The sequence below is a fragment of the Selaginella moellendorffii genome, unplaced genomic scaffold (assembly GCF_000143415.4).
Source record: "Selaginella moellendorffii unplaced genomic scaffold, v1.0 SELMOscaffold_74, whole genome shotgun sequence".
NCBI classification, from domain to species: domain Eukaryota; kingdom Viridiplantae; phylum Streptophyta; class Lycopodiopsida; order Selaginellales; family Selaginellaceae; genus Selaginella; species Selaginella moellendorffii.
In genome coordinates, this window is record NW_003314335.1 from 101316 (window position 1) to 115486 (window position 14171).

A 14171-nucleotide genomic window follows, 5' to 3' on the forward strand; every position below is an offset into this window, starting at 1 on the left:
GGGGGGGGGGGGGGGGGATGGTGCGGGGTTCTAAAAGTGTTAGTAAGGATAATGGGTAGGTCAGGTATAGCTGACCAACTTGAGCGGGGGCTGTGGGGGGTTCTAAATATACGTCAAGAAAAGGTAAATCTTGCTTTGCACTTTGTGGATATTAAACATTAAATACAACAATCACCAACAACATAAAGTCCTTACCCAAAAAATCTATAGATGCTCGAATAACAAATTTGTCAAAAATATGAGGAGTGAAAAAGAGGATCTTGAAAAAGGGCATTAGCATTAGCCATAGAATTCCTTAGGTGATAAACAATATCAAAATCATATATCTTAAGCTTCAAAGCCCATCAAGTAGTATGACTAACCAAATTTTTCCACTTCAATAATGAAGTAATTACAATATGATTTCTTTTTAGGAATGTTCAAGAACTATATAAATATGCATGAAGTTTCTTGAAACCCCAAACTACTATTAAACACTCCTTCTCTATCATGGAGTAGCTCACCTCCATTAGTTATAACATATGATTGATGTATGCAATGGGATGGTGTTCACCAAATACACTCGAGCTCTTTTTCATCAACATCTCCAAAATTGATATCAAAAGCATCCATACGCAAAATAAAAGGTTGAGTGCAGTCAAACTATGCCAAAACTAAATGAGTCATCAATAGTTTTTTGAGATCTATAAACGCCTACTCACAGTCCACAAATCAGATGAAAGATGACATTGACAACTTCAACAATATTTGCAACTTTGTAATATAATTAAAAAGGTGATCAACGAAATGGCTAAGATATTGCACTTTCTCTAAGAAGTGTTGCACATCATTCACACATTTTGGAATACGAAACTTAAAAACACCCATAAGTTTGTTAAAATCAACTTGCAAACCTTCATGAAAAATATAGTACCCAAGTTAAGTCATGTTTTTAGACTCAAACATGCACTTTGATTACTTTAGCTTTAAACCAACTTCCCGCAATCAATTCAACATTTTACAAACATTACAAATGTGTTTCTCCCACCCCTCCAAGTGGATCAAGACATTATTGATGAAGTCAATAATCACTTTTAACATATTATAAAGAACCTTATTCATCATCAATTAGAAAGTTGCTAAAGCATTGATCAAAACCAAATAGCATTACTAAGAACTTATACAAATTAAATGGTGTACAAAAGGTAGTTTTGGGAGTATCTTTCTTGGCCATTAGCACTTGTTAGTATTTAAAAGTAAAACTTAACTTGGTAAATAATGACTTCTCCTTAGATGATCCAAGAGATTAGTAGTGTGAGGAAGGGTTTAAAACCCTAAACTGGAATTATTATTTCATTTAAAAGACAATAGTTGATGCAAAAATGAATATTCCCATCACATAAGATAAGGTTCACATGCTTAAGGATTTTGCAATTTTTGAATAACACCTTTTTCCAATATTTTTTTGACGTTTACACTTAAAATTTTGATCTCTTTTGGTGATTGACAACAAATAGGAACTTTGATTAGACAAGCATCTCTTGTTGGAATAAAATGAGTGCTGCAATCTTGGCCCCAAATGATAGGACAAATTCAAAAAGATTGACATACTTCTTCATGAGCTAGTCAACTGTTGCAATACAAAGACTGTCAAAGGGATCTAAAGAAAGAATAAAAGAACAAGATGTGACACACAAATCCCAAAGCCCCAAAAGTGGAGCCAAAAGGGGGGGAGGGCTACAAAGGTTTCCAAAATTATAGTAGAGAGAGTGTGAGGGTTGGACTTTAGTGGAACTAGTTTAGTTAGGAAAGGCTAGTGTGACCTAGGAAAGTTATACCCATATATTGGGTGATGATACATCCATTGAGGGGTCCAAGACTAAAGTGAATATAAACAAATAAATGGGGTAGCTTAGTGATGTGTTCAAGAACAAACTTTAGCTCCCTCAGGAAATCGAATGGTCGATGCTCTCAATCCAAGTGTGGGTGGCACTACTTACTTGGATACCTGGTGTGGCTTATCAGAACCTCGCTTTAGCCACATGGCTAGGGCACCCAAAAGCAGAAGGTGGAAAGAGTATCTACAAGGCTTGTATAGGGCCACAATATTTCGAAATGTTATTCTAGAGTATTAGTCTAAGGAAAGGAAGAGGAGTAGTCCTCTTATGTGGTGATCAAAGATGCAGTCATGTGGCAAGGAAGTTCCAGAGGTTAGTAGGACATAGTGGTCTAGCTTGTGGGCTTCGACCTAGTGGCAATGTTAGCAAACATAGCCATGAATGAACACTTGGTGGGGACCAAAAAAGGGATATTGGGGAAGGCTGATCCCCATGCCTACAAGCATTATAAAGATGCCAAGGAGTGGATCTGGGATGATCACTCATGGACAGATGGCTTAGACTTTGAGAGATAGGGTTGTGATATAGATGGTGTTGGATCATTAGTGTGACAAAGGTGAATGGGCATGGCCTTAGCATAACAAGTTGATATGTTAGTGGTACCTTTGGGTGTCAATCATAGGATTGGACATGTGGAGCACTTGGACTAAGTGCAAAGGCTAAATGGTATAGATGCCATTCACAAGGCTAGCATGTCCCTAAGTTCTAAATAGGACTTATAGAGATTATGAGGGAGACTTATCCAAATGGTTAAAGATGTGGTTAAGTGACTAAAATAGAATGAAAAATTTAATCACTTATACAAGCCAAAAATATAAAAGAAAGTAATAAGGAGATAAAAGTGATGGAAGCAAAGAAACGAAGAAGAACAAAAGTGAAAGGAATAAAAAAATATAAAGAAGTATGAAACAAGTGGGAGAAGCTTCAAAGTCACACTTGGCATGATTGCACTGCAATCAATCCATATTAAAAATGAGGTTAAAAGCTTGACTTGGCACCACTTGCAAAGACTGCAACTCAAGTTTGAGATCGCTAACATGCACAACTAAGTTTGCCTCATTTTATGCACATGCGTGTGTATAGCCATTGCCATAAGGAATGAAAACTAACTCTACTGCATAACATAAATGTAAATGACAATTTGTGGCAACATGCCAAGCAATAAAAATTAAATTTAAGCATGTATCAACCAATACAAAGAGAATAATAAGAGATATTTTGTTATAAAAATGAGCTTGGAAAGTAAATACTAAATGAACTAGTACTGAGTGAACCCTTGATGATACTCCCGAAAGAAAGATAAAAAGGTTATTAACTTATTTGTACAAGGATCCTTCACTACTCATATGACTTCTTGTTTTCTGGAAGTATCTTAGTGTCCAAACCTTCCACTACAATAGCATCAATAGAATGTTGTTGATGCCAAAATTGCCATCTAGGAAATTAAGGTTGTTAATTTGAAAAACACCAACAACACTGATAAGTGTGATTAAATTCATCACATGCCTAATGCCTAACAGTGGATGTCATGGCCACGACCACGTCCTTGCCCTTGTTCTTAAACATGGGCAGTAATAGTATCAACTTACATTTGGAATAGAACCATCTCCCATAGGAAGTAGAGTTGAAGAACATATAGTGAAAAGTAAAAAAAAACAATGTTTCATAATGTTGTGCCTAGCAAAGAGCATTATCAAGAGTGGTTGGAACAAGTGCATACGCAAGTTCTATAAGATTTTGTAATGCATGTGATTATGAGATGAAATTTAAATATATTGTTACTAGGGTAATAAATGAGGATTAAGCCACTAAGGGTACGTCTTTCGTTTTGTAAAGCATCCATAGACTAAGGTATCCACCATCGGATTGTGGTACGAATGGATGACTAATTGCTTTATATGAAATAATTAGTCTACATAATAGAAAATTGGTAAATTTAGTCCGGAAATAGAGGTGTTAGTTTTTTTTGGCTCAGTAGGGATTGTTAGTCAATAGTCAACAATAGTCAATAAGGACATTAACATTTTTAGGGGGGGGGGGGGGGGGGGGGTGGGGGCGGAGGGGTGAGTGTAATGCATGTGATCATGGGATAAGATTTGGATATACTATTATTGTGAATCCTTAGAATTTTAAAAAGATAAAATAATTACTAAAGTGGATTTTTGGAATCGTGGGGGATAAATGGGGATAAAATAGCCATTAAGGGCTCTTTTATTAAATAACTACCTCTTTTCCAATTGGTTTAAGGGGAGAGAGATAGAGTGCATTATAAATTTTAACAAAGTGTTAGCCACAACATTTTAAACTTGATCTGCTCAGATATATTTAACTTTGCATGAAGCAAAAGGTTTTGGAAACAAACACCAAATTGCATTTTTTATTTAAATAACCCTTGACTAAGATGATGTAATTATTAGAAGGTATTATCACAATTATTGGCATGTTTAAATACATATTTGAAAATGTCTGAGAGAATGTTCCAATCTATATGAGTGGTTACGCTCAAACTATTGTACCACTATAACACCATCCCTTTGAAATATATGGGAAATTCATATAAATGCCAAGTATCATCCCAAGAATAATATATAATAATCATCATAAAGTGATCGAACAAATAGTACACATCATCCCTAGGATTCTTATGGAAGAACTCCAGTCAAATGTGAAGATTAGCAACAAGAGCAAAAGGAATTGTATTACGTGCTATGAATGTTGCCATTAATTAAGTTTAATTGTTCAATTGCATAAACATTGAGCAATTGCATTAATTATTACTCTAGATTCAAAAGAGAAGGTTTGGCACTAAAACAAAAAGGAAAAAATAAAAAAGAAAAAATTGAAAAATCTATAAGGAAAATGATATTTAGATGATGTAAAAGTTAAATTTGAACCAAAATCCCAAATCCAAACACTCAAGACAATCAAAGTTACCCCTTATCTCCATCAATATGAATGCATGAAATATAAAAATAAAATAAGAAATGTGCATATTAATTAACCCAAAAACTCTAACTTATATACATGAGTAAGTGGTTTAAATTAAAGTCCCACTATACTAATATTAGTATATATTATGGTAGCCCTAACACTTAGATCTCACATATTAAAATAAACTAGAATATTGTAGTATATAAATTATAAATATAAAATTAATATTAATAAGATGGTAAAATATTTTAGAATATCTAAATATATTTTAAATATCACCTAGTAAACCAAAATATTAAAATAATACAATGCAGTTGAAAGTTTAGAACTTAAGGTTTAGATTTAAGGCGAATATACCTCTGCGATTCTTGGAAGCGATCGATTTCTTGATTGCTAGTTCCTTCCGCGGCAATAACAGAGCTTCTTGGACAGGCTCATTGGTGAAATATTAGCGCAAATATTTGCCTCGCCATGCGCTCGATCTCGCGCTTAGAAGCTCGGGACAATGCTGTCACTGGGCACTCAAAGGAACCGGTCAGATTCCTGGGCAGCGAAATCGAAAGCGAAGATTACTCACGCCAGGGAAGAAATGGGAAGTTGCATTGCTCGTCCGGGATAGAGATAGCGAATGCTACTGCCTGGATACATAATCGAGGATGAGAGCGAAAGAGATGCGTTCTTTCATACCAGGATCGACGCAGCGGAGAGGTCAGAGAGAACGCTGGCAAAGTTGAATTGGCCGTCGCCATATAGCAAGTCGATGATGTGAAAAACCGTGCTTTGCTTGACTAGCTTCCCAACCGTGGCTGTGTTCCTGTGAGAGAGAGCGCAGCAATGGAATCGATACCTCCATTCAGTTGTGGCGTACCTAAGCTTGGACAGTAAATCGCTCGCGACATCAGAGACTAGAGTACCCGTCCGGACATCAAACTTCATGGCCTTGAGGAACAAAGGAAAATCGGTGTTAAAAACGCTTTAAAACGCTGCGCGGCAACCTTCATGAGCAAGATCTCCTGGAATCACACGAAGGAGTTGGCAAACTTTCACTTAAAACTCGTGAAAAAGGAGAGAACTCACCGCCTCAGCGAAGTCCCTCGTACAAGTATGAACGTCGGGAATTAAATCGTTGGCAATCTCCTTGAGAAGAATCGGCTTTGTTTCGTGTATCTGAGCTTTCGAAGGAATGAGAAGAATGAAAAGAAAAGCCTGGATCACACTGTGCCTTGCTCGCGATCCAAACGAAGACGAGACCGATGAACTGGAGGCTCTTCCTGGCAACAAGCCGCGAAATCTGCTCCTCCACGGCGCTCCCACAATCCATTCTGCCAGGAAATCATCCACTCAGGCACACAAATCGCAGGAAATTTTCCAGACCTGTGCATCCATGGAAGGAATCGGTCGGCAAAGAGCGACAGCGCGCAGTATTTCGTCGATGGGAGCGCATTCACGAGCTACGCGGCCAGGAATCGTCGATAAGATCATAGATTTCGATCTCACTTGCCTCGCAGACGTGAAGAATGAGCGCCACGGCCTCCCGCCGCTCCGCCTTGCCCACTGGTGCCATAGCCATACCAGTTTAGGGTTTTATGATTCAAAGGCTATGGCGGAAATGCCGCTAGAAAGCTGTGGGTGTGGAGGGCTCGTCGTGAGTAGCAGATGGAATCCGGGCTTCTTTGCCAGCGCCGTGCCACTGAAGGTGTCGCTTCTTTCCAGATTGAAGCAGCAATCCTCGCAGCGATGGCCGCGAATTCGATGCGTGAGTAGCCGCGTCACCGAGCATAGCTTGCGGCATCAGCCTGGAATCCACATTGATGGCGGCGATGGCGCTCGAGCTCACCCGCGGCTCATGGATTGGATGCTCGAGCAGGGTCTTCCGCCGTGCAAGGTCTCGCTCAAGGAGCGCGATTTGAATGGAAAGACGATCAGATACGTGGTTGCGAGCGAAGATTTAAAGGTAATGTATGATCTCTTATTTTTCTTTGTGTTCTTTAATATGACCATCGGGTTTCTTTCAGCCTGGAGACTTGGCGCTCTCAGTTCCTATGTCCTTGGTGGTAACACTGGAAAGAGTTCTAGGCAATGAAACCATTGGTGCGTGATCTTTCTCTTCACTTTCTCGCTTTGTTTGTGCGAATTTTCGTGTTCTCATCTTTGTTCTTGATTTTCAGCTGAATTGCTGACTACCAACAAACTCTCCGAGCTTGCATGCCTCGCGCTCTATCTTATGTACGAGAAGAAACGCGGCAAAGAGTCGTTTTGGTACCCCTTTATTCGGGAGCTCGATCGGCAGCGTGGTCGAGGACAAGTCGCTGTAGAGTCTCCGTTGCTATGGACCTCGGAAGAGCTTGACGAGTATTTCACGGGAAGTCGAATGAAGGTTTGTTCTATATTCTTTTGAGATTGTAGCTCAACTGGGAGTGTTTCCATTCTTGCAAACAGGAGGTCGTACTGGAGCGCCTCGAGGGGATTAAGCGAGAATATCAAGAGCTCGACACTGTATGGTTTATGGCCGGTTCGCTTTTCAAGGTACTAAAAGGTTTTTTCCTTTTAGCTTTGCGTGTGAATCTGTGCATTGTTGATGGATTGACGCGCAGGAGTATCCTTTCGATATTCCAACAGAGGCATTCTCTTTTGAGATTTTCAAGCAGGCCTTTGTCGCGGTCCAGTCTTGTGTCGTTCACTTACAGGTAAATCATCCTTCTTAATGCGGTAGTTTCACGGAGCCGTCTTAACAGTAGTTTGCAGGGAGTAAGTCTGCCTCGACGTTTCGCTCTAGTGCCTCTTGGTCCACCACTATTGGCTTACAAGAGCAATTGCAAGGCCATGCTCAAGGCTGCAGGGGACTTAGTCCGTTTGGAAGTCGATAGAGCTTACAAGAAAGGAGAGCAAATTCTTGTCTGGTACGTTTCTTGCTTTGTCATCCGATATTTTTTGAATCTAGATATTTCAGGTGTGGTCCTCAGCCAAACACGAGATTATTGCTGAATTATGGTTTCGTAGATCCAGATAATCCACACGATCGTCTTAGTGTTGAGGTAAGCTGTGGTGTGTAAACTGTGTCTCTAAAGTATATCATTAACTTCTCAGGTTCTGTGTGAAGGCCTCGTTAAACACTCGGGATCCATTCTACCAAAACAAGCGGATTATTGTCCAGAAGAACAACAGGCTGACAATACAAAACTTTCAGGTATGCCACTGTTGATCCAGAGAAGTTGGGTTGTTGCTCACGCAACGTCATTTGGTGCACAGATTTTCAAAGGCAGGGAGAAAGAGGCCGTTCTTGAGATGCTGCCATACTTGAGGCTTGGACACGTCTCTGATCCGTACCATATGGAATCTGTATTTTCTGCTGAAGGTCCAACTTGTCCGGTAAGTGCCACCAGCTGGAAGGAAAAACTACAGTAGAGTTGTTGTCTTATACTTTTGTTTTTTTCTACAGGTGAGCGCTTGCAACGAACGAGCAGTTCTCGACCAGCTTGCGCAGTACTTTCAAGAGAGGATAGCAAAATACAAGACCACGATCGACGAGGATAGAGCTCTGGTATGGCGTTGGCAAGTTTTTCCTCTGGTTTTTATATGTTCCTCGCAGCTCGAAGATTGCTCCAGTGATATCAATCCCAAGCAAAGAGTCGCGACCCAGCTGCTGCTTATCGAGAAGGAAATCCTCCACAACACTCTCGACGTTGTGAATGGATTCCGGAACCAGTTGCCGGATGGATCAGTAGCTCCTCCCTGCTGCGGAGATTTCGTCCCAAAGCTCAAGTGAAAAAACGAAAGGAAGAAGATCGATTCAACAAAAGCTTTGGTCGCGAAGAAGAATCGCGAAGGTCTAAAAGCTTGACGAGCAAAAAGAAGATCCACCCAATGGGATCGTTCCAGAGCAACCGCCAAGCGTCCCGGCATATTTCTCGGAATATACCTTTCCCCGCCATGCGGCAAGATGCCCATGTCATGTATGGGTCCGGTCCATCCACGTCATGGCACGATTTTATTATATGGCCGCGCCACGTGGCCAGATGCAGTTCCTCGACCTTGATCTATGGTTAAAACTCGCATTTTGACGCACGGGTTGGTAAAAAATAGCAACGGCGATTGCCAGGTGCTAATTAGGGAGGTAGCACCGACGGCCACGATGGCGCCGCGGTCGTGAGATCACACCTGGGCCGTCCGATCTCACTCAGTTTCTACGCTTGTCGTTCCGTTCGGTTTCCTTTTCTCATCCTTCGCTACTAATGTGTTCTCTCCCGCCATAGCTGAGCCTTTCTTTTTTCCTCTCTTTCTTTGTGGAAAGCCCTGGCGCCGCGAGAGAACCCTAGAACCAGTCGATCTTTCTTGGCCCAGGGCGGAGCTGGTTAGCGGCGCTGGGGCGGCGACGGGGAATAAAAAATATTTTGGCGGAGCGCGGCGCGCTTCGGTTTCTAGGGTAAGGCGATTCCTCCTCTTTGCGGCGGCGGCAGAGAAGAAATCCGTGGCGTGATTTGCTGGCAGGGATTGCAAGCGGCAGCGGTGCTGTAGATCTGGTGCCGCCGTGGTCGATCCGGCTCCAGGCATCGCGAGCTCGGGGCAGGGCGGTTTCTCTAGGATCTGGCGGTTCTTTTTGGCGGTTATTAGCGTCTTTTTGGGGTATGCTGGCGGCGACTTCTTCGCAGGGATGAGGCCAAGGAGAGATTTTCTCGACGAGTTCGTGCATGATGGGTGTGGCTAGCAGCGGCAGTGGCGGCAAGATGCTATGGGGCTCCAGATGACAGGAATCCAATTGGGCGCCGGCTTGGCGGCTTGCTCGTCGTCTTGGATATCACGGGGAGGAATCGCGCAGGCTTTTGGTCGAGCATGCGGGGTGTCGGCCCTGTCCCAGTCATGAGTCCCATGTCCAAGTCATTCCGGAAGCGTGAGCGTTCGTCTGGAGCGTCGAGAAACGTTAAGAACAGTAGCAGCAGCACGGCCACCGGGGCCTCGCCATCGAAGAAGCCCAAGCTCGCCGTCACCGATTGCTCTGGGGATCCTTCTCTCGAGAAGCAGCAGCAGCAGCAGGAACAGGAACAGCAGCGGCAGCAGCATGAGAACACCACCACCTCGTCGCCGGCGCTGTCCGGGGCCTCGAGCCTCTCCACCTCGAATCATCCAAGAGTCGGGGCGGCATCGGTCTCGAGCCCATCCACGCCGGACAGACCGGGGCAGTGGTCCTTACGTCCAAGACAAAGCTCGGGAGGAATCGTGAAGAGGACCCGGAGGCTGTACTACGACGTCCACTTAACCGAGGACGACGCTATCAAGCTTCTTGGTCACCGGATTAAGATGTGGTGGCCACTGGACAAAAGGTGGTACCTCGGAGAGATTAAGAACTACGACAGTGAGCTCCGGCAACACTGGATCGTCTACGACGATGGCGACAAGGAATGGGTGAAACTTGAGGAGGAGAACTTCAGGCTCCAGCTGCTGCCCGGGGATAGCTTCGAGCGAGCTGCCAAGCCGAGGTCGTCAACGTACTGCCTCAACTCCGAGAAGGACGAGGAGGATGTCGACATCACGGCCGACGTGTGCTCTCGTCTGGTCGAACAGCCATCCTCGAGGGCGACGAGTGCGGCGAGCGAGGATAATTCATCGGCTCAGAACGTTGTTCCAGGGCCAAAGCCAGTGTCCGTGTACGCGAGGAGACGTCACTCTAGGAATGGGTCCAGGGGCAGTGGAAGCGTGCCTGTCACGTCTGCGGCTTCCACGGTTGAGACCGATACGATCGAAGTGCAGAGTCCTATTAGAGTATGTGAACCGTCTAACACTGCTCTGTCATATGAAGGTAATTGTGATCTTCTCTGGCTGCTGGTTTTTCCTGACGCGGTGGCCTTTTGCAGATCAGGAGGGTCTCTCCGTAACTTTTGGTGAAGCAGAACCGGAGCTAGGAATTATAGCCAAGGATGTAGAACAGGAGGTTAGGATGGTCGAAGGTGGTAGTACAGGCTATAACAGGGAAATGGACAGCCAAAGCCTCGTCAAGTGGCCTTTGAGCAGGAACGTAGCGGAACTATTGAGATTTATTGAGATCAGGTCTAGAAGTCGCAAAGGTACTCTAGTTGGCGGTAGACTTTTGAACCAGGTGTGGCGGGGTATGCTACCAGTTTGGAACATGGGGAACCTTTTCGATATAAAACTGGGGCCGTCGACCGAGCTCCTCGCTTCCGGGGAAATGACCCCAACGGTGATGATGGAGTCTCCAAAGACAGGCCCGGGAGGTAGCGGATCTTCCCTCTGCATGTTGATCAGCTGGAACGGTTTCACGCTTGAGAAGAATGCGAGGTTGAAGGAGGTGCTTGAGACGAGCTTGAGACGCATCCAGAGCGAACAGAGGAAGCAGATATTCTGGAAGAACACTATCTCGGGGTTCAAGGCTCCCAGGAGGGACTTCTCTGTCCATACAGGATCAGGGTCTTACTTGTCGGTGACGCTGTTGAGTGTTCCATCCAATGGCCGTCAGCTGCTTATGGACCCGGTGACACAGACGACACACTCGGCCGAGCTGGTTAGCGATAGGCAGCTTTGCACCAATTTTTTCAAGAGCCTGCCTTGTTCGGCACCGGCGACGGAGCTCGTCTTCACTGCTCTCGTTGACGGCCGCCATAGTGGCTCTACGACACCTGGAGAGGTTCGAGAGACTCGCTTAAACACTAAGGCCAATTGTGCACAGACTGCTGTAAGTGTACTTTTCTTTTCTTGCAATCTTGAAACAGCTTTTGCTATAACGTTTTTTTTTTCTCATCGTGTTTTTGGTAATTCAGAGAGTAACGCCATATGCTGCTCGTTCGTCTACGGGTGACAAGGCACGCATGCTTTTCAGCAAGAACTTGCGTAAGTTTTCCCACCTGCGTAAGATCTTCCACAGCAAGTGGAAAGACCTTAGTGGCCCTGGTCTGCGGCTGTCCATCAACGAGAGCCTGGGCCTCTTTTCTTCCAGGCACCTCCCTATACTACTCAGGATACATCGGCTCAACACACAGGCAGTCTTACTTCTTCGAGCATCCTCTTGTCAAGCTGGCACCTCCGGCAGTCCAGAGACAAGGCCCGGTTTACAGGAGCTACTTAGTATGAGCAAGAAAGGAAGGAGGACGATAAAGGGGATTAAAAGGATAAGCCAGGAAGAAGGACTTCCCTTACCGCCACCAAAGCGTATCAGAATCGCAGTGCCCGAGCCAGCGCCGGTCCCTGCCACTCCGACCGTGGAAGAGCAGCCGAGTCAAGATGATGGTAGAGCCCGGGGAAACATCTTGAAGCTAAGAAGATGCCCGACTAAGAGAGGAGCGATGTGGTGCGTTGCAACGAGCACGGAGAGTGTCTACGATGACTTGGGGGAGTCTCCATCGTCGGGAACCTGCACAGCAAACCTTCTCATAGTTCAAAGTGACAGAGGCTGGCGAGAAACCGGGGCTACTATCGAGCAGCAGGCTGATGGTGATACTTCGATACTCGTCGTCTCACTCAATGGCGAGGTACTTTATACTTACAAGGCCTACCAGCCCATACAGGCGGGGATCTCCAACAAGCACACACACGCTTTGATGTGGAGGGGTGGCAAAGACTGGATGCTGGAGTTTACGGACAAGATGCAGTGGAGCTGCTTTAGAAGCATGCACGCTGCTTCGTGCGTGACAAACGCCAGGGCGCTGTCCATGAAGCACATTCCAATCCCAGGTGTTCGTGAGGTCCCTGACGACCCAGACCTTTCGGTTTCGTTCCTCCGACCTTGGGGAGGCTATATCAAACAGCCATCCGGGGAAATCGACGCAGCCTTGTCAACTTCCAGGGTCTTGTACGACATGGATAGCGAAGACGAGGAGTGGCTTGATGCGCAGGCGGATGAGATCACGGACGAGGTTTTTGAGAAGACTATCCATTACCTGGAGAGGGCGGCTTATATTCAAAAGCAAGAGATCTCTCTGCCCGTCGCTGTGGAGCTGTGCTCTTCGCTAGCACCGGCGGAGGCGATCACTCTGATACACGCTCACTGGCTGGAGAGAAGGCGCAAGCACGGAATGGCATTGATACGCTGCTTTCAAGTAAGTTTTTTCTGTGTTTTTACTTGTGTGAGCTTAACTTGACTTGTTTGATTGCGCACAGGCTCCTGCCTGTGATCGGTACGAGGCCGCTCTCCAGGCGTGGAGAGACTCTTCGAAGCAAACCAACCAGCCACCCGTATTTGCGTTTTGCATGCGGCCGAACGGATCTCACAAGATGAGCAGGCAACGTTCACAGCGAAGAATCAGTCATGTTGATCATCAATACTTGGACGACGCACAAGGTAGGAACACTGTTTAGTCATTTCTTTTGGAGTATAGCTCATGGCTTTCCGCGTCACAGGCCTCAGGAACGTGATTATCGAGCCCTTCGACTCCGAGTTCTACTCTGGCAGCCCGGGCTCGGACGCCTTCGACGACGGCTCCTACGGCACTCCTTCGCAGAGGCTCGGTTCCAGGTCCAAAGGCAGGAAGCCCGGGAAGAGGCCGAGGAGGATGAAGTCCATCTCGGGCGGCAGCGGCAGCGAGGAGCGCAGGGGCGTGCGGACGTTCATCGCCCCGGCCACTGCCATGAACTTAATGGACGAGGCGGACCAGTTCGACGGCGGTGACTCGTGCTCGAGCATGGACTTCGACCTCAACGACGACGCTCTCGTCAAGGCCCAGCTCGCGAGGAAGGCGGCCAGGATTGCAGCGTCCAAGGCGGCCCGAGCGCAGGAGCTCTACGCCGTGGCGGACGCGGCCATGAAGAGGGCGGTGGCGTGCCTGATCGAGGCGGAGGCGCTGGCGGCGGCGGAGAAGGCTGGGCGGGACAACGCGTATGCCAAGCTCGACCAGCAGCAGCAGCACGGCATGGGCGCTGCCGAGGAGATCGAAGACGATGACGATTTGCTGCTGCCTATAAGCAACTGGACGCAGGAGTTTGGGTCGGGGCTCATACAGAAAGGTGGCGGAGGTGGCAGCGGCGGCGGTAGCGGCGGTGGTGGTGGCGGTGGTGGTGAAGCCACGGTTGCCAGCCCCCGGAAGAGCTTGAGGTACATAAACCAGTCTTCGCTTTTCAAGGGGATGGTGTCGTGAAGGAGAGAAGAGGGGGGAGAGAATAAGGCGGAGGTTCTCTCGTTTTTTTCTTTTTTTCTTGGAGAGGAGGTGGTGATTTTATATCGGGGGTGTGATGGCTACTGGTCCAGCAGCGGCTATATGAGTGCTCCCAAAAGCTTGGAAGTTCTTGAGATCTTTCTCCGCTCTCTCTTTTCTCTCGCTCTTCTCCTTGCTCGGATCGGATACTCTTCTTTTCTTCAAGTGGTTTTTGTAATATCATCCATCAAAAGCAAGATGCGAGTTGCTTGTACAGTGTTTTTCT

At 46.0% G+C, this 14171-nt stretch overlaps 3 protein-coding genes across 3 annotated transcripts; 2 read left to right on the forward strand and 1 right to left on the reverse strand.

The window, feature by feature from the left end:
- Nucleotides 1–5054: 5054 nt before the first annotated feature.
- Nucleotides 5055–6292, reverse strand: LOC112340991 (cyclin-J18-like). Its single transcript, XM_024660330.1, has 8 exons — nucleotides 6183–6292; nucleotides 6031–6130; nucleotides 5886–5975; nucleotides 5804–5821; nucleotides 5677–5747; nucleotides 5496–5622; nucleotides 5386–5446; nucleotides 5055–5322 (listed from the first exon to the last, which is right to left on the reverse strand). The coding sequence occupies exons 1-8, from the start codon at nucleotides 6188–6190 to the stop codon at nucleotides 5243–5245; spliced, it is 555 nt and encodes a 184-aa protein (XP_024516098.1). The 5' UTR covers nucleotides 6191–6292; the 3' UTR covers nucleotides 5055–5242.
- LOC9649854 (ribulose-1,5 bisphosphate carboxylase/oxygenase large subunit N-methyltransferase, chloroplastic) lies at nucleotides 6187–8838 on the forward strand. The gene is made up of 11 exons (XM_002986414.2): nucleotides 6187–6762; nucleotides 6824–6899; nucleotides 6977–7185; nucleotides 7248–7334; nucleotides 7403–7495; nucleotides 7554–7708; nucleotides 7759–7843; nucleotides 7909–7995; nucleotides 8058–8177; nucleotides 8248–8349; nucleotides 8398–8838. Exons 1-11 carry the CDS (start codon nucleotides 6193–6195, stop codon nucleotides 8572–8574), a joined length of 1761 nt encoding a protein of 586 aa, XP_002986460.2. The 5' UTR covers nucleotides 6187–6192; the 3' UTR covers nucleotides 8575–8838.
- Nucleotides 8839–8868: 30 nt separating this feature from the next.
- On the forward strand, nucleotides 8869–14159 carry LOC9649855. The gene is made up of 6 exons (XM_002986415.2): nucleotides 8869–9231; nucleotides 9297–10602; nucleotides 10658–11493; nucleotides 11579–12853; nucleotides 12915–13095; nucleotides 13155–14159. The coding sequence occupies exons 2-6, from the start codon at nucleotides 9639–9641 to the stop codon at nucleotides 13886–13888; spliced, it is 3990 nt and encodes a 1329-aa protein (XP_002986461.1). The 5' UTR covers nucleotides 8869–9231; nucleotides 9297–9638; the 3' UTR covers nucleotides 13889–14159.
- Nucleotides 14160–14171: the final 12 nt, after the last annotated feature.

Coding starts and splice junctions, on each gene's coding strand:
- LOC112340991 (XM_024660330.1), bottom strand. Junction 5,623..5,676: donor GATTTACTGTCCAAGCTTAG/GTACGCCACAAC, acceptor TCTCTCTCACAG/GAACACAGCCACGGTTGGGA. Junction 5,323..5,385: donor CTTCCCATTTCTTCCCTGGC/GTGAGTAATCTT, acceptor TTGAGTGCCCAG/TGACAGCATTGTCCCGAGCT.
- LOC9649854 (XM_002986414.2), top strand. CDS start 6,193: ATGGAAGGAATCGGTCGGCAAAGAGCGACAGCGCGCAGTATTTCGTCG. Junction 6,763..6,823: donor TTGCGAGCGAAGATTTAAAG/GTAATGTATGAT, acceptor GGTTTCTTTCAG/CCTGGAGACTTGGCGCTCTC. Junction 7,186..7,247: donor TCACGGGAAGTCGAATGAAG/GTTTGTTCTATA, acceptor TCTTGCAAACAG/GAGGTCGTACTGGAGCGCCT.
- LOC9649855 (XM_002986415.2), top strand. CDS start 9,639: ATGCGGGGTGTCGGCCCTGTCCCAGTCATGAGTCCCATGTCCAAGTCA. Junction 10,603..10,657: donor CACTGCTCTGTCATATGAAG/GTAATTGTGATC, acceptor GGCCTTTTGCAG/ATCAGGAGGGTCTCTCCGTA. Junction 12,854..12,914: donor CATTGATACGCTGCTTTCAA/GTAAGTTTTTTC, acceptor GATTGCGCACAG/GCTCCTGCCTGTGATCGGTA.